The following is a 26,972-nucleotide window of genomic DNA, read 5'->3' as shown; positions in this document are numbered from 1 at the left end:
CAAGTTGTCCAGGTATTGTACCACCTTACCCCAGTCCTGAAAATACTTTCAGGCGCAAACTTTGTTTGTTCACACTTGGATAAAGGATTAAACTAAATTTATAATAATGTACCTAGTAAGTTACTATTCATAAGACAGGATAACTGGGTAGGATTAAGTATAGATAATCTCTCCAGACTATTATTTGCCTTTTGTTCTCATTCGCTGAATGTAATAATAATGCACTGATATTATTGTCTTACATTAGCAACTTTTTATACTATTTTGCCTGTGAAACAGTTTTTAAAGGTCCATATTATGGATTTTTTTTTTCCTGCCTAGCATTTTGGAGATGATGGAAATTTTGGCAATTTGTTTAATTTTTAAATGAACTATAAATTATGCTGGAGAGAAAAGCATGTATGCCAAATAATGCTAAATGTTGGTTATACAAGGATCAACTCATGCATCACTTCCAACTACTATACAGAAAACAAACAATAATTTGCTGCTATATCAAACAGAGCTCGATACACCTCTTCTAACTTTCATTAGAGACAAAGAATCCTTTAAGCACTTGGATACTATTTCCTTATCCAGATAGGATCTCCTAAAAAGTGCTCAAAAAATCTATTCACAATCACCTGAAATTGGAAAATCCTTATATAGCTTATCCGATGGGGAAAAAAGCGGGGAGAATAAACCAACACTTATCTCAATGCTCTTGAAAACAATGGCAGCCATCCACAGCCAACTTTTTCACCATCTGGAATATACCACTCCCTTCTCAGATCTCCTAGCCAGTATTATCCCCATTTGTGGACATAAACCAAAGAAAGCTTGGAGAAACTCTTGTGGTTTCTTTAAACCTTCCTCATAAACTGCATAATATATAAATCATTTTAGAAAATACAGTTCATTTATATGAGGAGACTGACTTACTGGATTGAAAATGTTTATTTTAAAAAAAAAAAGTTGACAAATTAGAGTTTAAGGTTTTTGCCCATATGGAATTTTAGAGCAGTCTCTTCTGCAAATTAAATAAATATATATGTGTGTGTGTGTGTTATTCTACCAGAGAGAAACAAATAAGATATTTTATTTTATCATTTTTATCTGTCATAGTTCACATTATGAAGGAAAGTGATATTAAACTTATCAATATCAGATATTCAAATTCAGCACTTTATATTATACAGATTCTTTATACACTTAAATAAACCTGCCACAAGCTTTCAGGACTATAAACTGACTACCACTGTAAGAAATTGGACATGAAAATAAGCAATGAAAAAAAATTATGAAAATTATTTGTATGCAATAAGGAAAAAATTAGCCTAAACACTCAACTACAAATTTCAACTTATCTTTTTTGTTGTTATTTATGATAATCCCATCTAAAAATTATGCAACATGCAATACATTAATAAGGTGGGCACAAAGGTGAAAAGGAAAAAAAACTTTTTTCTTAACATTGGCTTTTCCACTCAAATGCAGTCTGTTTTTCCGAAGACCATTCTTGGAGAATTAGATGCTCAGGTATTCACATCGCTCTCACCACATTCCAAAGTCTGTTATGATCAATACAGTTAAAAGCTTTCTTTATAATCAATAAAACAGATAGATAAATACTTCTTTTTTGAAATTCTCTTGTTCTTTCCACAATCCATTTCATGTTTGCAATATGGTCTCTAATTTGTCTACCCATTTCTCTGGAATTTTTCCATTTACGTATGGTTTCAGGATCACTTTCAACATAACTTTACTTGAATGTGAAATTAAGCAATGGTTCAGTAATTCTTAAAATCTCTGGAATTTGACGTTTGGAGAACTGGGATGATTCTCCAATCTCTAGGTCAGTATATTTTTTTCCAATGTATTTCATATTTTAGTTAATATATTCCCTACTTCATCCCCAACAATTCTAACACACAATCAGCTCCAGAAGATTCTTCTTTTGGCAGCTGTTCCACTGCCCAGATGATCACTTCACTTTTTATCATCATAAGTTCCCCAACAAATTTTCCTTCAATATTAATCTTTCTTGTACAGATCCTGTATATCAGGGGTGTCAAACTGGCGGCCTGCAGGCCACATGTGGCCCACGATGCCTCAAGGAAAGATTTTAAAAAAAGGATGGTTGCTTTTTATAATAAAACAGAAATACCATATTTACTCTAATATAACTACATAACATAACCCTAACATAACCCACCAATAGACACAAGCCATGGAAAGGTGCGGAGAAACTTGTGCTGTCACCTCAACATTTCCAAAACTTTCAGCCATGTGTGGCATTGTAAACCGCTTAACAAATTGCCATCTTTTGGTCTCCCTGCAACCTTAAGTAATTGGATAGCCAGCTTTCCTCCTGGGTGTTCTCTGCAAGTCACTGTGGATGATTTCCTCTCTTTAAGCTTCACCATCAATGCTGGAGTGCCTCAAGGCTCTGTCCTTTCACCTACTCGCAATCACCACTAATCCTGTCCATAACTTTGCAAATGACAATACTCTCCACTCATCCTACTCGTTTGACAAACCATGCAGTACTCTGACTTCTCTAGGTACAAGATCATCTATGAACAGGCAGCTGACAAAGAAAATGGAAAAAATGGTCCTTGTTGGAGATCTAAACAGCAGAATAGGAAATGAATCCCACCAATCATATAGGAATGTATTAGTAAATTTTGGAGAAAAGGATAAAGCTAATAACAATGGTAAGTATTTGTTGATTTCTGCTCAGGACACTAACTAGTCATTACTAACGACATGTTCCAACATAAAGATGTGCACAAGTTTAGGCGGAGAGAAACTTGTGCTGAAATAAGAAAAGCAAGATTGGCAAGATTGTTAATAGTGATATCTTCATGCTTGTTCAGGATGCAAGAGTGTACAGAGGATTTGAAATTGGAAGTGATCGTTACTTAGTACTAAGCAGGAAATGGATAGCACATTGCAAAGAACAGTATGTAAGAAAGTTTTTAAAAGAATTAAAGCTGAGCAGCTTTTAGAGGTCAACTGTAGACTCAACTATACAAACATTATTGAAGAAAGAATGAAATAATTGGAAAACAAGACCAAACCTTGGAGTCTCAGTGGCAAACTGTGAGAAAGACTGACTCTCGTAGATAGGCTTATACGTTGGTTATGCATTTCTAAATAACTTAGGGAATTGAAACAACGTAGATCCGAATATAAATTAAATAATACTTTAATAGATATTTCCGATATTTCGGCAATGTCTCATTGCCATTTTCTAAAGGAACTTACAAAAGGCAGGAGCACAACAGGCCCTAACAATATAGTAACTGGAAATGAAGATATGAAGCTATCTTTCTCCTAGAAGTCCTGATGGTGCCCTCTGGCGGGCTAAGTAGGCATTCTTGGCCGTTGGGCTGAAGGTCTGCTGATGTATGCCTCCCAAATTTGGGGCAGTCGCATACACCCAATTTTGTTGAGGTTTGGAGAGTTTCTTAGGGCAGAGGCTGATTCCATAAATAATCTTTCTTATTTATATTTGCTCCGGTGTATTATTTTTGCTTTCTTCCACCGTATTCTGTGGCGAGTATCCAGAGCATGGTCTGCAAGACCAGAATGGCTATATTTGTAAAACCGGATGTAGTCCTTATGTTCAGAAATTCTGATATTCGCTGTTTCTGATTCAGGTATTCAGGCAGGAATATCAGAAATTCTGATATCCCTGCCTGTTTGGCCAAAGTACGACAGTTTACAACTGCAAGGGACCTGGTATACACCAGGTAGGTCTAGGGGAAGTGGTTGGTCTTTGGTAGAGCGGATAAGGGATGCCAATTTTCTGTAAGGCCTGTAACAGGAGGTGAGGTCATGTTTTTTTAGAATTTTGGTAATTTTTTCTGAGGTGCCTCGGATGTAGGGAATGATGATGGATTTAGAGTAATCTTTTAAGAACTGTGGACAATTTTACATGACGTCTCGTGTACCTCTGCAGACAATGAGTTTGAAAAGATACGAAGCCGACAGATGAAGAAATTCGATAAATTAATAAAAAAAGAATTCCACCGTCAATCCAGAACTTGCGACCAACACCGTAATCAACCTTTCTTCAGTCACCCTGAAGCTCTCAACGTGCTTTCACGTGGCCACAACTTCGCCACTGCTCCCAAAAAAATACCAAGTGAGGATATTATGATCCAGATTGAAAGAGGAATCCGCCACCTTCCACATCAAATCGCCAACAGTGTAAGACTGGATGTAGCTTGTGTCCTTTCCATAGCAAAACCACCCAAAACCAATATATCCAACAAGGAATTTGAAGCCCTACAGGAATTGAGAAATAATAAAGAATTAGTTATCACCAAAGCGGATAGAGGAAATGCAACTGTAGTACTTAACCAAAAGGACTACAAAGGTAAGCTGAATGCTCTCCTATTAGATCGGGCTACTTACCTCCCTATCAATTACAATCCCACCAACTCACAAATTAGAAAACTTCACAGCCTCCTTAAGAAAGTCACTTCTTGGCCTGTAGAAGTTACCAACAGATTAAAACCATTTAACTCTATACCCCCCCCCCCCCCGTATTTACGGATTCCCAAAAATACATAAAGAAAATGTGCCATTACGTCCCATAGTGGATGGCATTGATTCCCCTACATACAAATTAGCTAAATATTTGGCCAAAGAGCTCACACACTATACTGGCAACACACCATCACACATAAAAAACTCAGCCCACTTCAAAGCCAGCATAGAAAACCTTACACTCCAACATAATGACATAATGGTCAGCTTCGACGTCTCCTCCTTATTCACCAATGTCCCACTCAAGGAAACTTTAGAGCTAATCCAAGCTAAATTTTCTCCCGATATCTCAGCCCTATTTCAGTTCACAATGAACTCAGGCTATTTCGTTTGGCAGGGAAAATTCTACAAACAAATAGAGGGGACAGCCATGGGCTCACCACTCTCCCCACCCTTAGCCAATTTCTTTATGGAGACCTTTGAGGAAAAAGCCTTAGCCTCTGCCCCACAAAAACCAACCATATGGCTTCGCTACATTGATGATGTGTTCGCTATTTGGGCACATGGCTCTGAAACACTCCTCTCCTTCCTCACACACTTAAACAACCAACACGCCAGAATCAAGTTCACCCTGGAAAAAGAGGAAAACAACTGCCTCCCATTCCTAGACACACTAGTCACCCGCCAGCCTGATAGAACTTTGGTTTTCTCAGTTTACAGAAAACCCACCCATACAGGCAGATACATCCACCAACAATCTCACCCCCCCCCCTCACAACAATATGGAGTGGTAAAAACACTATACAACAGGGCTAAACTAATCTGTTCTAACGACATAGCCCTTAACACTGAACTAAATCACATCCTAAACACTTTCTCAGCCAATGGCTACCCCCCCCCCAAAAAAAATCCAAAAAAATATTAAAACCTACAAACCACAGCCCCCCTCCTCCCTCCCTCCACAAAAAAGATTACTCTAAATCCATCATCATTCCCTACATCCGAGGCACCTCAGAAAAAACCTGTTACAGGCCTTACAGAAAATTGGCATCCCTTATCCGCTCTACCAAAGACCAACCACTTCCCCTAGACCTACCTGGTGTATACCAGGTCCCTTGCAGTTGTAAACTGTCGTACTTTGGCCAAACAGGCAGGACAGTGAATATCAGAATTTCTGAACATAAGGACTACATCCAGTTTTACAAATATAGCCATTCTGGTCTTGCAGAGCATGCTCTGGATACTCGCCACAGAATACGGTGGAAGAAAGCAAAAATAATACACCGGAGCAAATATAAATTCGAAAGATTATTTATGGAATCAGCCTCTGCCCTAAGAAACTCTCCAAACCTCAACAAATTTGGTTGTATGCGACTGCCCCAAATTTGGGAGGCATACATCAGCAGACCTTCAGCCCAACGACCAAGAATGCCTACTTAGCCCGCCAGAGGGCACCATCAGGACTTCTAGGAGAAAGATAGCTTCATATCTTCATTTCCAGTTACTATATTGTTAGGGCCTGTTGTGCTCCCTTTTGTAAGTTCCTTTAGAAAATGGCAATGAGACATTGCCGAAATATCGGAAATATCTATTAAAGTATTATTTAATTTATATTTGGATCTACGTTGTTTCAATTCCCTAAGTTATTTAGAAAAGACATTGACTGAATCAGCTAGGGAGGTATGTGGTGAAGTTGTCAGTAAGCACACATAAATAAAAATCCCACGGTGGACACGAGAAGTTAAAGAAACAGTTCTGGAAAAGAAGAAACGTATTAAAAGTTCCTAGCAAATAAGTTGAGATATGCCCTAAAAGAATATAGAGAAAAATGTAAGAGAGCTGAGCTATGTGTAAAAGCAGCTAAACAAGAGTCATGGGAAGACTGGTAAGAAAATAGAAGATAAATATCAGGACAGTGACAAAATGTTCTAGAGGGTAATGAAAAAGCTTTGAAATTGAAGAAAGAATACTAAAAGAGATCAAAGATGATAAAGGTGACATGAAAACTGAAGATACAGATATCCTAGATGTCTGGGGAAATTACTTTGACTGTTAAACAAAACATAGCCACTTAAATAGAATGGGTGAGGAATGGTTAGTAAAACAGGTGTTTGATGCCAAGATGGTAAGAAAGAGATGCAGCGGAAGACCAACGTTTAGGTGGATTGATTCAGTCATAAGTGCCTTAGGAGCACGAAATATTAGATATAACAATATTGGAGTGCTGACAAGGAACAGACTAATCTGGAGAAAAATTGTGGACAGAAGATTAATAATAATGCAAACTTAATCGTATAGTGCCGTCAAAATAGCCTGAATACGCTTGAGAGTGCATATCAAGAAATTGATTATGATCATTATTTGAGGAATGGAATTGGGTATATATCAATACTTCAGGTAGAAAAAGCCATCAAACCCATGGAAGCCGAAAAAAACAAATTATCATCATCATCAAATTCCTGCCATGTACCCTCAAGGGACAGGATATGATAGTACTACATGAAAAATTTACATCATTACTAACTTCCTATGTACAATTTTCCTCCATATCAGTCTGTTACTTGTCAAGACTAACATTATTAGATCTTATATTTCTATCATCTAAGGCACTTTTTACCATATCCATCCACCTATATCTTGGTCGTCTTCCTGCCAATCTGGCAGAGAACACTTGTTTTGCTAATCTTTCCTCGCCGATTCTGTTTAAATGACCATACCACCTGAGATTAGCTCTGCTAAGGCATTCCTGAATGCTGACAATGTCAAGTTCTTTCCTAATATCCTTGTTTTTAATATGATATTGCCATTGATGCCATCTGTTCATGCCCCTAATCTTTCTCAGGACTCTCATATCTGCAGTCTCTAATCTTTAGTCAAGTGTTTTACTTCTGACCCAGCTTTCAGATCCATAAGTTAAAATTGGTTTGAACACTGTCTTGTATACAACTAATTTACTGTTCCGACTAATGTCTCTCTTATTCCATATGAATTTATTCAATTGACTTCCTACCATACCAGATTTGTTGATTCTGTTGTCTATTTCCTTAATTTACCATCTTCACTAAAAATCGTGCCTTGGTAGCTGAAATGTTTTACCTGTTCCACAGGTTCTCCATTCACAATGCAGTTGACATTTTCAATGCTTCTGCCTATTTTCATTATCTTTATTTTGTTATTGCTGACCTTTACCATATCTATTACAACAGTTATTCAATTTAGTCATGAAATCTTGCAGACTTGTAGCAGATTTATTTAGAAGTATAACATTGTCTGCATAAAGCAAAGAGCTGACATTAACATCTCCAATTTTGATATCAGGTTTAATACCACTTTCCTTCATAATGTGATCCATTTGTTGTTTCAAGGACACTTGCGACATAAGACTGAATGATATAATCACGTAATCACAAGAAAGATATTTATTTAACCAAATATTTCGGTCTGGAAATAGCAGACCATCGTCAGTGGTATTACAAGAACAGTTTAAAAAATACAAGCTAGAATACTAACAATAGATCGTTAAAATTAGAAGATTACGTTAAGATTACTCATTAATTAATTTCTTTTTAATAGCAAATTCAATCATGTTTCTACTTCAAAATATTCCGTTTCATACTTAGTGATATAACTTCGCGTGGCGTATTCTAATTTTAATGATCTATTATTAGTATTCTAGCTTGTATTTTTTAAACTGTTCTTGTAATACCACTGACGATGGTCTGCTATTTCCAGACCGAAATATTTGGTTAAATAAATATCTTTCTTGTGATTACGTGATTATATCATTCAATGTGATCCATATAGATAATGAATAACAGAGGGGATAATGTACATCCTTGTCTGACACCAGATTTAACATTAAACCGTCTTCTGTACTTCCTTCAATTCTAACTGCTGACTTACAACTCAAATAAAGACTAAGTATTGCTTGATATAATGCCCCATTGACACCATATAACTGTAGCGTATTGAATAGCTTCTCTCTTGGCACCTTGTCATATGCCTTTTCCAGATCTACAAAACTTAAATACAGATCTTTGTTATATTCCCATGATTTCTCAACTATTTGTCATAAAGTGAAGATCTGATCCTGACAGCCTCTATTTGGCCTGAATCCAGCTTGTTCTTCCCGAAGCTTTTCTTCCACTATTCTTCTCAACCATTTCTCAGGTATACTTGCATAAATCTTACCAGGAACACTCAGTAGGGAAACACCTCTAATTCTCACATTCGGTTTTATTTCCCTTTTTATATATGGGTACTATTAGGGCTCTACTCCAATCATGAATTCGTCCCTCTATCCAGGCCTTCTGAACTATGCAGTGCAGCAACTGTAAGACTTTTATACTTCCATTCTTCAGCATTTCTGGTCTAATATCATCTATTTCCTGCTGCCTTTCCACATTTCAAGCCATTGATAGCTTTTTCTACTTCAAGTATGGATAGGTATTCCTGAATGTATGACTGTTGAGGAAAAAACAGTAGGGGAAAAGTAGATAGTATTTCAACAAAAATTATCAAAAGAAGAGGTATAAAAGTATACAGTGGCTGCATGACATAATTTATAAGGAATCGGCTGCAAATAGCATTACAGATAATTGGAGAACTCTCACAACATCAAGCTACTGGTATATAAATGTAAATAAAATTGAATTAAAAATTGAGAATTAACAAAGGAATTTCTTGGAACTTCAGTAAAGATTTGTGAAAGAATGTGAGAAAAGGCTAAAAAAAATTGAGGAAGAGAAAATTTGAAAAGAAATGGTTTCAGGCCAGATAAGTGTTATCGGGAACACATTTTCATTTTAAGACAGAAATCATGGGAATATAACACGGATCTGAATTAAAGTTTTGCAGATCTGGAAAAGGTATATGGCAAGATGTCAAGAAAAAAAAAACTTTCAAAATGCTACAATTATATGTGGTAAATGGAACATTATAGAGAGCAATACATGGACTGTATTTAAAGTCTGCATTTAGAACCCAAGAAGGTATGGAAAGATGGTTTCATATAAAATCAGGGGTGTGAAACAAGGGTGCACATGAACTCCAAACCAGATATCAAAATTGTTTTCAAGTTTGCTCTCGATTTTATAAAATTACTATATAAAAGCCTGTGTTTAAACCAATCTTAACTTGGGGATTGAAGATCTGCACTTGAAATAAAGAAAACTAGAAACCATAAAGTTTTTTTCTACAGAAAAAAACTTTAAATTTTCTAATTTTCTAATTTTAAATTCTAATTTTTCTCAGAAAAATTAGAGGAAAGAGGGAGGGGTAGAATTGACTAATTCTACCTCTCCTTTTGACCAATGGCGAGTTAGCCTGTCTCATAAGGAGGTACAGGATTTTTTTCCACCCAGAAACTCTGGTTTTTCGTCCCTTGGAACAGGCAAACTGGTCCATGAACACACGGATTTTACAGTCATAAAATACATTCTTAATTCCCTCATTAGGAGGGCTCAACCTGTCCTAAGGGATGGTTAAGGAATGAGGACCCCATACAAATAAATAAAGTGGTAGAATCATTAAAAATGAAGATATCAGAAAATAACTCAACACTGTCAGCAACAAGAATGCGTGAACTGGTATGGTAAATTAACAGTGAACAAGAGAGGAATCATTAGCATACTATTATCAGTATACAGGATATATGACAGTATTACATAACAAGTTTGTGTAATTACTTACTTATTAACAATTTTCCTTCTAATTAGTTTTATGTGGACAGGACTCCAATACTGCCTGATCTTATATTGCCTTTCCTTTCCCATTCTGTTTAAGTGGTTATGCCACCTTAGTTTATCTCTGCTTATACATTCTCAAATACTAACAATGTCAAGTTACTTTCTAATATCTTCATTTTAATATGCATCTGCCATTAATGCTATATGTTTACCCAGCCAGAATTTTTCTCAAAAACATATATCTGTGATCTCTAGTGTTTTTAATCAAATGTTTTATTTCTCACCCAACTGTAAGACCTTATAGTTAAAATAAGTCTGAACACTCATGTATACAGCTAGTTTTGTATTTTGACTCACTTCATTCATTCCATTTAAATTTATTCAACTGACTGACAAACATACCAGCTTCATTTATTCTGCTGTCTTATTCAATATTTAATTTTCCATCAATATTGTGCCTAAATAGCTAAACTATTGACTTGTTCTACAAGTTTTCACACATGATGAAGTTGATATTTTTCATGTTCTTGAATATTTTCATAGTTTGTCTTTTGGTTGCAGCTTTTCCATCCAAATTTATTAAAGGAGTTATATAATTAAGGAATACTAAAGACTTACACAGGATATATTTAAGAATATAACATCTGAATAAAGTAAAGAGGCTGAACTTAATGTAAATTTTTGAGGTCAGGTTTAATGCCACTGTTCTTCATAATGCAATCCATATAAATGATGAATAACTTTTATGATAGGGTGTTTTAAACCTGATTTTACATCAAACCATCTTTTAGTTCCTTCAGTTCTCACTGCTAACTTGCTAAGAAGCATAACTGAGAGGAAACCACCGTATAGTCTTTAAAGGAATGCAGAGAACCCACCAGCAGTTCTGACCTAATGTCCAATCCTCACCTTCTCGTGGTGCACCCTGTTAGGTATCTACCTGGATACGAACGAACAAGGATGAGCTGGCAATTTCAGATTTAGATGACCAAACTATATTCTTATTGGCTTAAACTACAATGCAAAATGATGGTGCAACATGACAGAATTTGATGAGAGCTGGGATGTCGCCTGGTAAAACAAGGCCCCAGTTGTTTTCACTAGGGAACCAGAGAGAACAGCGAAAAGTCAGCTACTGAAACAAATCCTGAAACACATTCCAACTCAACATTAGAGTTCAAGATAGGTACTATCAACATAAGAAGCCTGAATGGCAAAGAAATGGAGCTGGCTGAGGAAATGGATAAGTACCAGATCAACATAATAGGGAGTGACTGAAAAAAAAGACAAAAACTAGTGAAATCTTTCTAAGCAATAAATACAAAATGTTATATTCGGGCAATTAAGGAAAAGAAGGAGTAGCCATAGTATTCAACACTAAATATGAGGCTAATCTTCTTGAATGGCAAGCAATATCAAGTACAGTGATGTGGGCAAATATCAGAATTGGGGAACTGGACAATGAGACTTATTTGCACCTATGGTCCCATAGAAGGTTCTATAAAGATAGAAGTGGGAGAATTTTTTGAGGATTTACAGAAAGCAACTGACACAATGAAAAAGGAAAAGTTTGTCCTTGTTGGGGATATAATTAGCAGAGAAGGAAATGATTGTCATACAAAAATATTTTAGGAAAATTTGAGAAAAGAACAAAGTTAATAATGATGGCAAATACTTGTTGGATTTCTGCTCAGGACATGCACCGGTTACTACTAGCACAATGATCCAACATAAAAATGTGCCCAAATTCACATGGAGAGAAGAGGCAAGGAATAAGAAAAGTCCCATTGACTATGTTATTGTTGATAGTGATGTTTTCTCTCTGGTGCAGGACACTAAATTGCACAGAGGATTTGAAATTAGAAGTGATCACTATTTAGTCTTGAGCAAGATAAAACTGAATTTCATATTGAAAAGAAGAACATATAAAAAAGTTTTAAAGTGAATAAAAGTTGAGCAGCTCTCAGATGTGGACTGTAGACTAAAATACACAAACATTATTGAAGAAAAAATGAAAGAGTTTGAACAGGAACCAAACCTTGGAGATTCAGTAGGAAATCCTGAAGAAAACATTGATTCAGCCAGAGAGGTATGTGGTGAGGTTATCTTCAAGGATAGAAAAATCAGTACTCCATGGTGGACACAGGAAGTTAAAGAAGCAATAAAAGAAAAGAAAACAGCATATCATATATTCCTCACAAATAAGTCAGCTTGTGCTCTTAGAGAATACAGACAAATGTAAAAAAAGCTGAGTACTGTATAAAACTAGCTAAATAAAAGTCAAGGGAAGACTTTGGTAAGAACATAGAATATAAACATCAAGAAGGTTGCAAGATATTCTGGAGGTTGTTGAAGAAGCTCAGAAATGGAGGAAAGAGTGCTGTAAAAGGAGTTAGAGATGATAAAGGTGACATGAAAATGGGAGAAAAATGATCCTTGATGTATGGAGTAATTACTTCGAAAAATTGCTAAATGAAACAAGCAGAGACAGCACAGCAGTAAAAAATGCTAAGCAGGCATGCATACAATCAGGAATACATATCCATACTTAACATAAAAAACACCATCAAAATCCTGAAATGTGGAAAGGCAGCAGTAGATAACATTCAACTAGAAATGCTCAAGTATGGAGGTATAAAAAGTCTTAAAGTGGCTACACTGCATAATTCAGAATGCCTGGACAGAGGGACAAATTCCAGATGATTGGAGTAGAGCTTTCATAGTACCCATATACAAAAAGAGAAATAAAACTGAATGTGAGAATTACAGAGGTATTTCCCTACCGAGTGTTCCTGGTAACATTTATGCAAGTATACTTGAGAAACGGTTGAGAAGGATTGTAAGAGAAGCTTGGTGAAGAACAAGCTGGATTCAGCCCAGATAGAGGCTGTAAGATCAGATTAATTTTCACTTTATGAGAAATAGTTGACAAAATCATGGGAATATAAAGATATGTATTTAAGTTTTGTAGATCTGGAAAAGCATATGACAAAGTGTTAAAAAAAAAAATTATGAAGGAAACTGGTATTAAACCTTATATCAAAACTGGAGATGTTAATCTCAGCTCTTTACTTTATGTGGATGATGTTATACTTCTAAATAAATCTGCTATAAGTCGGCAAGATTCCTTGACTAATTTTAATAACTGTTGAAATAGATTTGGTGTGAAGGTCAGCAATAACAAGTCAAAGACGATGAAAATATGAGGTAGCATTGAAAATATCAACTATATTGTGTATGGAGAACCTATAGAACAAGTAAAACATTTCAGGTACTCAGGAATGATTTTTAGTGAAGATAGTAAATTAAATATAGAAACAGACAACAGAATCAACAATACTGGTATGACAGGAAGTCAATTGAATAAATTTATCTGAAATAAGAGAGAAATTAGTCGGAATGCTAAATTAGCTGTATACAAGACAGTGTTTAAACCAATTTTAACTCATGAATCTGAGAGCTGGGATAGAAATAAAACACTTGACCAAAGACTAGAAAACAGAAATACAAGTCCTGAGAAAGATTATGGGAGTGAACAGATGGCATCAATGGCAATATCATATTAAAAACAAGGATAAGACAAAAGAACTTGACATAGTTATGTGTAAACAGAGCTAATTTCAGGTGGTATGGTCACTTAAAGTGACCATAGTACAGAATGGGAGAGGAAAGATTAACAAAACAAGTGCTCTCTGCTAGGTTGGAGGGGAAAAGACTCAGAGAGAGAAGACCAAGATATAGGTGGATTGATACAATAAAAAGTGTCTTAGAAGACAGAAATATAAGATCTGATGATATCGGAGCCTTGACAGGTAACAGAGTGATTTGGAGGAAAATTGTAGATAGGAAATTAGTAATGATGTAAGTTTTTACTATCATAAATAGTACTATCATAACCTGTATACCACTTGAGAATACATGTCAGAAATTTGATGATGATGACTTTCACCTGACTATCTCTGCTTATCTGGAATAATGGACTTTTCTGGACTTCGAGAACCTGAGAGTCCATAATGCCAAAGAGAAGTCTGTCAAAGCCAAAGAAACTTTAGTTGCAACTTTAAGGAATTAGTACACCCTTCATTATTACTGACAACATATGAGTTCTAAGACCATGTTTTGGCTTTTTTTACTACTTAAACTTAAAACAGTGTCACTGGCATTTCATTAATCCTTGTCTCTCATCTTCATCAGAAATAAAATTGCACATTTCCAAAGTGTGGTTTCATTTCGAATAAAAAATATACATAAAATTTAGTATAGGCAAACTTCTATAGATATATTGCAAACATGAATTTGTAATATATAACATAATTTGCATCACCAGATTGTTTTTTAAGGGCTAAACAGTAAGAGTTTAAAATGAGGTGAAATTTGGTTGCATATTTACAGACTAGCTTTCATTTAGCAGGTGACAAGTGCAGTATGCAAGAAGACACGAGAGTTGTTAGTACATGCAAAAAGAAGTGAGAAAGTAAAAGTTGAGTCTGTTGCCACAGTATGATAGAGGTGAGCTGAGACAGAGCTATGATCACAAATGAATCAGTGTGCAGATTGTGCAGGAGCTGGAGTTTGTGGATTTGTGGACTGAGTTTGATGGAAAGAAGGACTGGCTTGCATCTGAATGAATTTGGTGTCAGGAGTCTTGAGAAAGTGTTCAGTGAGACTTCAGAAGTACAAAGTCAGGGAAACTAGAATGTTTGTGGGGGGGGGGGGGGGGATGTGAGCAGGTTAACGTTAGTCCAGGCAACCTAGAGGTTAGTAAGTGGAAAAGTGATCACACGATGCAAAATGTAGCACCCCAGGTTAACTTTAGTTAACTAAGAAACACAAGGTGTAAGGGAGGTTGTGTGATGAAGGGGTAATGGTTTACGTATACCAATGCAAGGAGTATTAGAAATAAGGTTGAGGAGTTTTTGGCATTGGTTAGCACAACTTGGCCAAAAGTTATAGGCATCAGTGAAACAGGGTTGATTGAGAATGATATTGTAAAAATAATCATATTATAAATTCTGAATATTTTTACGTATTAATATTGTTTGTTAGTTTTTGTTTTCATACACGCAGTGTCTGCACTTGTGATGTGCTCGTTATGAAAATATTATGTTAGAAGTAATATGTAAAGAAGTAAAAATATTGAAGTACTTACTTAATTGATTATTTGTATTATTTATAAGAAAGTTTGTTGTATTTTTAAATGTTGAATTTTGTGTTTATGAAAGACTTTCTTCAGTGCTGGTGGATACAGCGAGTCAGCCATATTTTTACAATGCGTAGTTTCTGACGTTGTTGAAGTGCGCATGCTCCCGGAGAGAACTTGATGTTTGATTGACAGCTGACAAGAAAAGCGTTGCGTATCCAAGTTACAGTGGTAAACAAGAGAGCGTTCGGAAAGTTTTTAGAACACTGGCCGAGGAATATTCAAGTTGGGAGGAACTTGATTTTTTTTGTGTGCGGCAGTTAAAAGGAAATTTCATATTGTATTCCGAAAAAGGAATAGTGGAAATAATATGTTTCAAGAAGGAATAAGTAAAGAATAAAAAGGAAATCTTGAAACTAAGTTTTTATAAACTGACCAAGATATATTCAAGTAGGAAGGAACTTGATTTTGTTTTGTGTGAGGCAGTAAAAAGGAATTTTAAAGGGATCCTAAAAAATGAAGTACAGAACCTTGTAACTTCTGGAAAAGAGCCTTAACAGGAAGAGAAAAAGACTATGAACATTTTTTTTGTGATTGTGAAAGAAAAAGTGTTTTGTCTTAAGAGTAAGTTTATATTTTTTAAATAAGGCCTTGGATCCATATAATCTGTAATTGTAGTTATGTATTTTTACTAGAAGTGTATATATGTTGTTTTAAGTTTTATTAAATGTGTTTATTTTGTACTTGGTATTAAGCAAATGATTAGTTGGATTCTGAAAGAGTGAGTTAAAGTCATTGCACCAATTGGAGTGAACTCTTTGTGCAAATATAATAACATATAGGGACACTCGGAGTCAAAAATAAAAATAATTGTTAGTAAATGAAATATTATTTATAATACACATTATAAATAACAATGGCGCAGCCTATATAGGATAATTCATTAAATATTAACAATGGCGCAGTCGCCTACAGGATAAATAAGTTCATTAAATATTAACAATATGATCATGGGAATAGAATAGTGTCATCAGAGAAGACAGAGAAACAGGAGAGGGGGAGAGGTTTTGCTAATGATAGCAGATGAATGAAAGCCGAAAAGAGTACAATTAAAGCCTACAAGAGTAAAATTAAAGCCAAAAGATACATCAGGGATTCAGAAGGTAGAAGACTCTGGAGACAGAGGCCATCAAGACTAAATATGTAACTGGCTGCTGCTATAATCCAAGGGGTATAGATGAAGAATGTAGAAGAATGTAGATGACATGAACTCACAAAGTAGCATGAGTACAGGTTGATTAATTATTATTGGGGATTTTGACTATGGAGACATACACTGGGAGAAGGAATGGTTACAGGCAAGGAAGGAAATAGTTTATACAGCTGCTGAGAGATAATTACCTGAGGCAACATGTAATGGAGGGGGCACGAGGTCGAAGAGTGCTACATTTGATCATCACATTCCAGAACTTAACTAACCAATCTAGCTATGGTGCTTCTGCTTCAAGAAAGTGATCATGTAGTCTTGACCTGGGAGATTTCCAGACATGTAGAATTTTCTATTAAGAAGGAATACATTTGGAATTACAAAGCAGGTGATTATCACAAGGTGAGGAGAACAGCTTTCAGCAGATCAATGGCATAAGAATTTGAAGAAGGAGAGATGTTGGTGTATGATATGTATATGTTAGAGAGATGGCAGGTGGTCAAAGTGTGTTTGAAGAAAGCAGAAGGATAAATCAGGGAGGAGTTTAGATGGATGAATAGCTTCAATTAAGGAGTTGCATGCAAAGGTTGAGGGATTATTTTAAAAAAAAGTGATCAGCAGCATGCCCATGAGCAACATAAGGCACAGACAAAAAGGGAGACCAGTATGGTAAGTAAGGTCCAAGCTAATTATAAAAGAACGCTAGCTGATGAGGCCAAAAGAAACCCTAAGGAGTTCTTTCGCTATGTGGCAAGTAAAAGGACGGAGAGATTGGCCTGTAATTTGTAGCCTTGGTCTCTTCATCCCCCTTTATGAAGTAGAATAATTTTGTCCTCTTTCCATTCTTTTGGAAATTGGAAAAAATCTAGGACTCACTTAAATAGGTAAATGAAAGCTGTTAACTCACGACAACATTCTCTCAATGTAAGCAGTGATATATACCAGCAAGTCCTACATCCTTATTGACATCAAATTTATTCAATTCCTCATATATACCTCCTGCTCACTCACCATCTATTAGTGGCTCCTTCTCCCTACCCACCGCTCTCAAGTTCTGCATGATGTTACTTTCATGAGGATGAAATTAACACACCGGCAGCTGAATTAGAAACTTTTATTTTAAGTATAGGCATGCAACTGCCAGCAGCGATTTTCTTCAATTCCAAGCATAGTTCAGTGAATGGGTCAGGAACTGCCTTCATTAAATGCTTTGGTCAACTGCTGCATACAGGAATTCTGTTTGTCTGTACAACCCATCTCAAATGACGTCGATCTCGTTCCTGACAGACTGTCATATGACCTTATGCCTCTTAGACAAGCCATGTAGGTTATTATTCCACTGATTAAACATCCTGGATAAGTCATGACTCCAGCCAGACAAGGCACTCACAATAAGTCTTTTATCGAACTCCAAAAGATCCTTTGTTTTTTCCTACTGTCATCAACATTATTGACAATTGTTTACATACATCTGATTGAAGGTTTCTAATTTAGTGACCAGTATGTGTACTTTTATGAATTGCTCATTTAACATCTGAACTATATCCTCCTCAATGGTTATCATTCCCTCCAAACAGTATAGCCACTTAACGATCCTTCAAATTGCTAAACAAAAAAATTCTAATTGCTGCAATTGGAATTTTTTATCTGACCTAGTTGGAATTGGAAATTCCAACTAGGTCATATAAACAGTAGATTATTGTATATAAGTGACAAATTTTATTTTTTCTGTGTGAGTCAGCTATCCTGCTTACTGGAAGTCTCAAGTAAGAGTTTGAAAAAAAAATCCATGTTTGGCCTTGAGAAAAGAATTTTACATAATTTTTTCCAGATTGTGTAAAACACACATAAAATACACAAAATGCATAATGACTGAAAGGAATATCCCTCCAAAAAGAAAAATTGCCATATCTACATGACATATAAGTGGAATATCATACTAAGCTTCAACTGCACTGTAAGTTAATTCACTTCAAAATGCAATTCCTTCTGATAAATTCACTTCACATGTCTTGTAATTCAATTTTTGGTGAACTGTTCATTTGATGATCTGTTGTTTCGGCCAATTGCGATTTTTTGATGAATTGTTGGCATTAGGATTGCTCATGGATTTCATAGGATTTCAAATTGCCATTCAATGAATTGCTGTTTTGAGGAACTGCCTTTCAATCGCTTTTTTGATGAACTGTTGTTCAATTAATTGTTTTTTTCCGATAAATTGCCTTTAGTTAAATTGTTATTCGATGAATTGTTTTCTGTGAATCTTCTGGCTACCAATTATGAGACAAATTATTCTAATGCTTAAATACTTTCTTCTCCTTCTATCATCTAGGAAGCAATATTGGAGGAATTCAATATACTTCTGATAACAATGCTTTGCAAATCCACTACATTAAATGAACTAATGCAGTGGATTCCTACCACATTTAACTTATGTTTTAAAAATCCATAATTATATAAGAGAAAGAATACAAAATGGTGTGTGGGGTAGGGGAAGAATATCTGCTATATTACTTAACTCCTGAATTATTTTTTGAACAAATAATGCACACAAAACGAAGGGAGGAAATGAATATACCACTGACAGTATGTTATTGTCATAATGCACAGTAGTCAGAATTAATCCAATGGAACACATGTTATACAATCATTTCACTGCAGTTTTTTGCTTATTTAATAAGTTAGAATGCCTCCTTAATAAACTTAAAAGTTCAAAACAATTACCTTTTGAAAAGAAAATCCTCCTTAATTTATAATTGTTATTGTTTAAATTAAAACTTCTGTGATATATATACAAAATATAAGGAAAATAAAAATTAAACCAAAGGTAACAGTTAAAAGACATACATGAGCAATCCTAATGCCAGTAACCAGATTAATTGTGCCTTTTGGCTGCACTTGATGCAATTTAGAAAGGATTCTACCAACATCTGTTGTTAAAGTTGCAAGAACTTCAGGACTATGAATGCAAAGAAAAAATATATAATTAAATACTATGAAATTTTATTAAAACAACATCTAGTAAGAAGAGTGGATAATACAGCTTTAATATGTATTAGATGATTAATCAGCCACTCGTAATTAGTAAATTAGATGATTTTTATCTGTTTTATTGTGATTTTTTTCTTAGAAAAATCCATGTTTACCAGTGACTGCTGATTTTCACATTTGGTTTTCATAACTTTTTTTTTTAAATACTGCAATATTAAATAACAGAAAAGTAGTGTCAAAAACGCATAAGAACAGAGCAACTACAAGACTGAATGCCAACATGAATAATGAATTTGAGAACAGGAAGGTGCATCCCATTGAAGAGAAACATGGATAAATTAATATCTTAATATTGCAGTATCTCAAAAGTTACACAAACACCAACTTAAAAATCTCAAAATCCAACCAAATCATGAAACAACTCAGAAATTAAAAGTTGAGAGGAATTTAGTGAAGCATAGGAAGGACAAAAATTTTAAGAAACAAAAGGAGAGACAATGCTCTGAAGCAGTTATGATATTAAATAATGAAAAGTAGGCAACTAATCTTGAATATAAAAAGATATTATATGGAATGGAAATTCAATTGATATCGTAATTGATATGGAAATTCTAAAATAATTGATAACAGTGTTATTACTACTTCAAATTTTCTGGGTGCTAAAATCAAAAATTAACAAACGTAACTGAGAGAAAAATGTGAACAAGATGGTAGTTCTAACATGAACAAAAAATTTGACTGGTGATAAGTGCAATTAGGAAGAGATAAGGAAGGACTGCTGAGAGAAGAGAGAGTGAAAAGTATAAATATCTTACCTAGATATGACAACAATGAATTTAAAAAGTGCTATGATAGCAAATGATGTGAGTTAATGTAAAATGGATTTATATAAGGAGGGCCTGGACTTGAATGTACTGGTATCAAAAATCTGGAGAAAATTCTTAATAGGAAATCTAATATGGAGAGTTGGGAAAACTAGATCATGATGAAAAGAATGACGAGAGTATGCACAACTATGTTAATACATGAATGTGTATTATCATGGAGGTGATTATGAGGAAAGGATGATTATGTGTTCATCCAGTTCTGGCCTATCACCAGCCTGGTTGTCTGAGTGGTTGCATACCTGCTCTTCAAACCAATAGGTTGGGGGTCTGACTCCCATCACAGGCATGGATGTTTGTGAAAACCTGCTCTGAATGAGCTTGTAGAGCTCCTTGAGTTTATAAAATATAAGCTAAGTATTAAATATAACCAAGGATCTGAAAGTTTTCCAATTGGGTCATGGAGACTGCAGGGATATACATAATGTACATAAAGTCTAGAGGTAACTTACATTTATACATGAAAGCCAGGAGTATCAGGAAGAAAGGGATAGAATTTGTTGTTTTGGACATCAGATTGTAATCTATGTTCTCCCCAGGAACTTTTAAATGGACAAACCGCCCCGATCGTTTTACTGACCGCCTGGCTAATTAATGTTGTGAATTGACATGGCTAAATAATGAGCAAGAATGGAAAAATAATTTAAGATTTTTTTAATTAATAGTGATGAGAAATCAAACCGGAGAGTCTCAATACTCGTGAGACCAGATCAATTTCTTGCATTGCAAGCCAGTCTCAAAAGCTTCAGATATTCACTTTGATGCATACCAATCTGTACGTGGAAGACAAAAATCAGGATCTCGAACACAGTGGTATCAGTTGCAAAGATCTTTTACGAAAGAGACACAATTTTGATGTTTGAAAGAAAGAAATTGTGAAAATTGAGCGAATTCGAATCGAAGGCAAAAATCGATGTTAAAAATCTACATTTATTTTTCTTAATAATGGTTTTTGTCCAAAGATCGTGAGTCAAGTATTTAATATTGTAAAAGAAAATTAGGCCTGTGCATCAAATATAGTTGTGATCTCGGGAAATTCTCGAAACTCTCAAGGACTATGACGTCAGTCTCGAGTGATACCAAAATTCTCGTTCCTAGTATTTAATACTTATAAATAGTAAAATTGCAACATAACGCACGTTGTGTGTGTCGGGTATTACTGTCAGTGCACAATTCAGTGATTTGTTCTGATTAATTTAATAACAATATTTTGTATTTATTAAATTACCCCATAATGGGTAAAAAGTCAAGTCAGAAAACCACACTTCAGTTATTTTAAGAAAGATGAAACCGATAAGCATAGTAGCAAAGACACCAAACCAACAACAGAATTGTCCATTTCTGCAGAGTCTCTTTCAAATGTAAAACGTGTGTCTAAACGCCGCTTATCGGGTATTAACAGTGAGTGGTTTAAAAAATTCCATTGGTTAGTGGTGAAAGATAATGGAATGATGTGTTCCACATGTATGAAATACGGAAAGAGACGACCCACAAACAAGGAAGTGACTTGGGTAACTATGCCATGCACAAGGCTTCAAAAAGAAAGCTTGGTTGACCATGAACAAAGTAAGTTACACACTGATTCTTGTTCAGATATAATTGAAAAATGCATACTAGAAGAAACTGGAATAGGGCAAATTGAAAAATCAATTTCAATTTTGAATAACTTGCAGAGAGATGCTTTTCTGGGAGCTTTAAGATCTATGTATTGGTCAGCAAAAAATGAGTTACCACATACTACATTATTTGAAAAATTGCTTGAGCATTGCAAGGATATCTCAGAAAGAATAATGCAAGAGTTGATTGATATTTTAGCATCAGAAATTAGATCTGAAATACTGAACAATATACGTTCTGCAGATTACTTCAGTGTTTTATGTGATGAAACTACAGACATCTCAGTTTTAAAACAGCTGATTGTGTACATTAAATATGTTTGTCAACTTAGAAAAGAGGTCAGGGTTAGTTTTGTATCAACTTGCAATATCATTGATGGGAAAGCTGAGACTATAACTAACAAAGTAATTGAAACCCTTGACAGTCTAGGCTTAGAAACTTGTAATCTGGTAGGCCTAGGATCTGATGGAGCAGCTGTCATAATTGGAAAGCAAAAGGAGTTGCAAAACTGCTCAAAGATAAAACAGACGGACTCATGGTCAACTGTCATTGTGTAAACCACTGACTGGCTCTTGCTAGTGCCCAAGCAGCTGCTGAAGTACCTTATTTAGTCATGTTTAATGATATCTTAAGGCAATTGTTTTTCTTCTTCCAAAATTCCTCAGTCAGAATGGCTGGTTTAACCCAAATCCAAAATATACTGAACAGTCCTCAGATTAAACTTAAAATGGCTAGTGATACTAGATGGCTGTCTCATGATTCTGCAATACAGTCTCTAAGAGAATGCATGGTGAATATTATAGCTGTATTGGAAAGAGAGGCCACCGAACAAAATGATATCACAGCTGAAGGCTTAAGAATATATCAGAACATACAATTTCGTAGCTTCACTAACAATGCTTTCAGATATGTTACCACATTTATCTAACTTATCTAGATCATGGCAAAGGCAAGATGTTGACTTAACTGAAATAGAGCCAGTCTTAGAAGCCAGAAACTATCCATCATGGAATTGAAAGACACTCCTGGCAGTCATTTTCAAAATCTCCATCAGCATCTTTCAGGTAAATGGTCAGACCTTCACACTGATTCTTCAGATATATTATTACGTTTAAGACAATTATATGATAAATACATAGGCACATTATTAATCACCTAGATTTCCAGATGAGATGGATTCTACTAAGATCAAATACATATAATGTTGTTTCAGACTTAGTGGATTGGTTGCTGATGGCAAAATGCATTACCAAATCAACCTAATGGGTGCTTAGAAGAAAGTGGTTTTTAGAAGAAAAAGTTCTCCTGAAAACCACCTTATGACTATAACCGTAGATTTCCTATTCTTAAAGATATAAAAAGTTCAGACTTGACAATAAAAGCTTCAAATTCAAACACTATCTAGAGTTCCTCCATAAAATGCCTTCCAGAAAAATAGCACAAAAATGTTTCTTCCTTCTACTTTTGTCTTCAACATCCACAACTTTTTTCCTCTTCCTATACAAAGGATCTTTCTAAAAGACTGCTACTTATGGATCTTTTTCTCACTAGATCCAAAATATCTTCCATCACTAATATTTGTATCTCTCTCTCTCTCTACACCTTGCACAGCTCTGCCTAGCTGGTTTACTAGTTACCATGTTCTTTTCACGTGCATATACTCTAGTGAGCATGGTGAAAGTTTATTTTTCACTTGGTTAGAGTATAATAAATTTAGTTTAATCCTTTATCCAAGTGTGAGCAAACAAAGTTTGTGCCTGAAAGTATCTTCAGGACTGGGGTAAGGTGATACAACACCAGGGCAACTCGTTGCAAAGGTGTAGCAACGAGGTCATCTCTACCTATAGGATCTCTACCTTTAAAAAAAAAAAGGGTGGCACACCATTTGGAAACTCCTATAGGTAGAGATGACCTGCGAATGCTTCTGCCTGGTATCTCAGCTTGGGCCTGGCTCCCACTGAAGAAACCTCAATAAAGGTTGAAACTAGTCTGGGTAGTGGCCCTTCCCTTAATGCATAACATTAGACATATCCGCAAGGAAATGTGTTTTGCATTAAAGGAAATACTGAGACAGGAGTGTTGGTAGTTTGCTACACCTTTGCAACGAGTTGCCCTGGTGTTGTATCACCTTACCCCAGTCCTGAAGATACTTTCAGGCGCAAACTTTGTTTGCTCACACTTGGATAAAGGATTAAACTAAATTTATTATATCTAGTGAGCATGATGCTTCTGGTTTCACTTCAATTGTGAAGTAAGGGAAAACCACTGCCATTATGTATTATTTTCATGCTACTTTGCTTAAAAAAAGTAAAAGCTCACATTTTCAATCAACTACCGTATATTTTCGCGTATAATGCAAACTAGAAATTTCGTTTGGAAACCAGCCCTAAAATGTCATGTCCACGTATAATGCGATCTATTAATCTTGTTCCCTAACATTATAAATAAAACAATATGAATTAACGAAAGAAATATTTATTTTAAAACAAAATGTCAAAATCCTTTAAATTCTTCTTCATCTTCTGAGTCATCAAACATTTCATTTCTAAATTCATCTGTAGGCATTGCATCATCATCATCATGCTCTCCATTTTGTTGTGCATCATCCTCGCTTTCATGTATGACATCATTTTCGGATCCATCCATTGAATTACTTATTCCACATTTAAGAAATGAGCATTGAATCATTTCAGATGTAAATATGGAATCCCAAGCTTCTTTATTTAAAGAAGTCGTTTAAAGTGATCTTTAAACGGCTTAATCAAGCTGACATCAAACGGCTGCACAACGGAAGTTAGACCACCCGGTATGACTGCTAGGTCTGTATATGTAGCTCATGCTTTCTCTTTGCTTGCCTCCGTTAAATGCACCTGGAACATATCCCAGACTAGCATGTTTTGTTGACGTAACAAGCTACCTGGACGTATGTTCCATATTTGATCCAGCCACAATTGTACACCTTCTTCATCCATCCAACCTTTCTGATTGGCGCGAACAAAGACACCTGGTGGAAATTTCATATGCTTCGGAATTGTCTTCCTTTTAAATATCACTGTCGGCTTTAATTTGGTTCCATCTGCCATGCATGCTAGAACAATGGTAAAATGCATTTTTTCATGTCCCGTTGTTTTTATGAGGACACTCTTTTCACCAACTGAGTTTACTGTTCGATTCCCAGGCATATCAAAGTGCATGGGCGTCTCATCCATATTGCCTATTTGAGAAAGTTCATATCCGTGACACTTCCATAATTTTATGATAAATTTATGGAAGGACTCCACTTTTTCTTCAAGCTGCTTTGGTAACTTCGGTGTCGTAACGTTAATGCTTTGCGTTCCATAAATCTGTTGCACCACCCAGGCGAAGCAAGAAAAGATGAAATACCTGGTGGGTCCTTGAATTTACCATTCTTGAGTTGTAGAGCTCGAAAACGAAATGCATGTCTTGTTACTATAATGCCATCTTGTCAGTGCGTCAAAATCCATTCATTTATTTGGGGATTTTTCCAAGACTGTTTTTGCTTACCCCAAAGTCTAATATTACTCTCTACTACACCAAATTCTCTCATAGCAACACTGTTATTATGTTCTTCTGCAAACTGCATGACATGCAATTTAAATCCTGTTTCAAAAGACGAACGTTTACGTTTCTGTTGGCTCATCTTCAGGCTAGGTTTGTTTAACGAATAATATTTAAAATGAACTGTGGTTAAACCGATATAACTGTGCTAATATCCTGCGAAGGGATCAGGATAATCGCACTACTTACATTACTCGCTTTATGCGCAGATACGATGCGCGCTCAGTCGCCGAATGCGAGTGGGTCAAATAGACTTGGTTGCATAGGCATTAGGTAGTATATATTGTGTGTGCAAGTCTAATAAGATGTTATATTTTTTAAGATCCGCATATAATGCGAACCCCTAACTTTAGACCATAAATTTTTCACATTATACGCGATAATATACGGTAAGTCCTATCAACTCATATATTTGAAACATACACAAATATTAAATGATAATAATAATTTTAGGTCAGACTAAAGTGAATCTACTATATTCAATTCATTAAAAATTAGCACTACACTTAAACATGATATTAATTATGCATGACTACTATATTATAAAAAACAAGTCAATTTTGATTTTTTACACAATATAAATACACTAACAACAGAAACTGGAAATTTTATTATTATTAAGAGAGACCTCCAGGGAGTCAGGGACTCATCGAGGGAAGCCACGTACTACATGCACCAGTTATCATACTTATTCTTGAATTCATTCACAATGGTAATCCATTCCAATCATGCACCACCCTATGAGAGAAAAATCTATCCCACACCCCCTTCTTAGTGGCATTCATACTCAGCTTCCAAGGTGCACCCTCCATAAATTGAAATCCTGTATGTCCCATTTCAGAAATCAGTAAGTCTCAATCATATCACCTCGCTTTATCTTGTTTGCTAGTGTCTGCAGTCTACAAATTCTCAATCTGTCTTCTTAATCAGTATTCCACAATCCTGATATCATTTTTAACACACTCTCTATCCAATATATGAGAATCACAACAGAAACTAGGAGACCAGATCTGTGCACTATAGTCCAAGTGAGGTCTTATCAAGGGCTTCTAAAGAGGCAAAATGACATCCTTATCTTTACATGTGAACGTTTGTTTCATCATTGCAATTATCTTTTGTTGTATTTGCAATCTTTGCTATATGGCCCCTGAACTTCAACTTCCTATCTACTAACACTCCAAGATCCCTAGCCTGATCAGTTTCTTCTAGCATAATCCCACCAATATAATATGACGTTGGATATCTAATCATGTCAAAGTGAATGCCTTTACATTTACTGACAGTGAACTGACATCCATTTTCCTATGCCCACAATTCCAGCCTATTCAAATCATTCCGCAAGTACTGCATATCAGCATTCCTGATTACCCTACCTATCTTTGCATCAT

The 26,972-nt window shown here is 35.4% G+C and overlaps 1 protein-coding gene across 1 annotated transcript in view; it reads right to left on the bottom strand.

Annotated features, from left to right (window-relative positions):
* Rpn10 (regulatory particle non-ATPase 10) overlaps positions 1–26,972 on the bottom strand; it is a 245,566-nt gene that overhangs the window by 162,303 nt on the left and 56,291 nt on the right. Inside the window, exon 3 of the mRNA XM_090392358.1 lies at positions 19,361–19,472. Within this exon, the coding sequence (XP_090248484.1) occupies positions 19,361–19,472 (112 nt within the window). The remainder of the gene's footprint in view (positions 1–19,360; positions 19,473–26,972) is intronic.

Source organism: Typopeltis vanoorti, chromosome 5 (genome assembly GCF_054136105.1).
Source record: "Typopeltis vanoorti isolate ZY-2024b chromosome 5, IOZ_Tvanoo_1.0, whole genome shotgun sequence".
Classification (NCBI taxonomy): Eukaryota; Metazoa; Arthropoda; class Arachnida; order Uropygi; family Thelyphonidae; genus Typopeltis; species Typopeltis vanoorti.
Note: the sequence above shows the minus strand (reverse complement) of the source record. Positions and strands in the feature narration are given on the sequence as shown.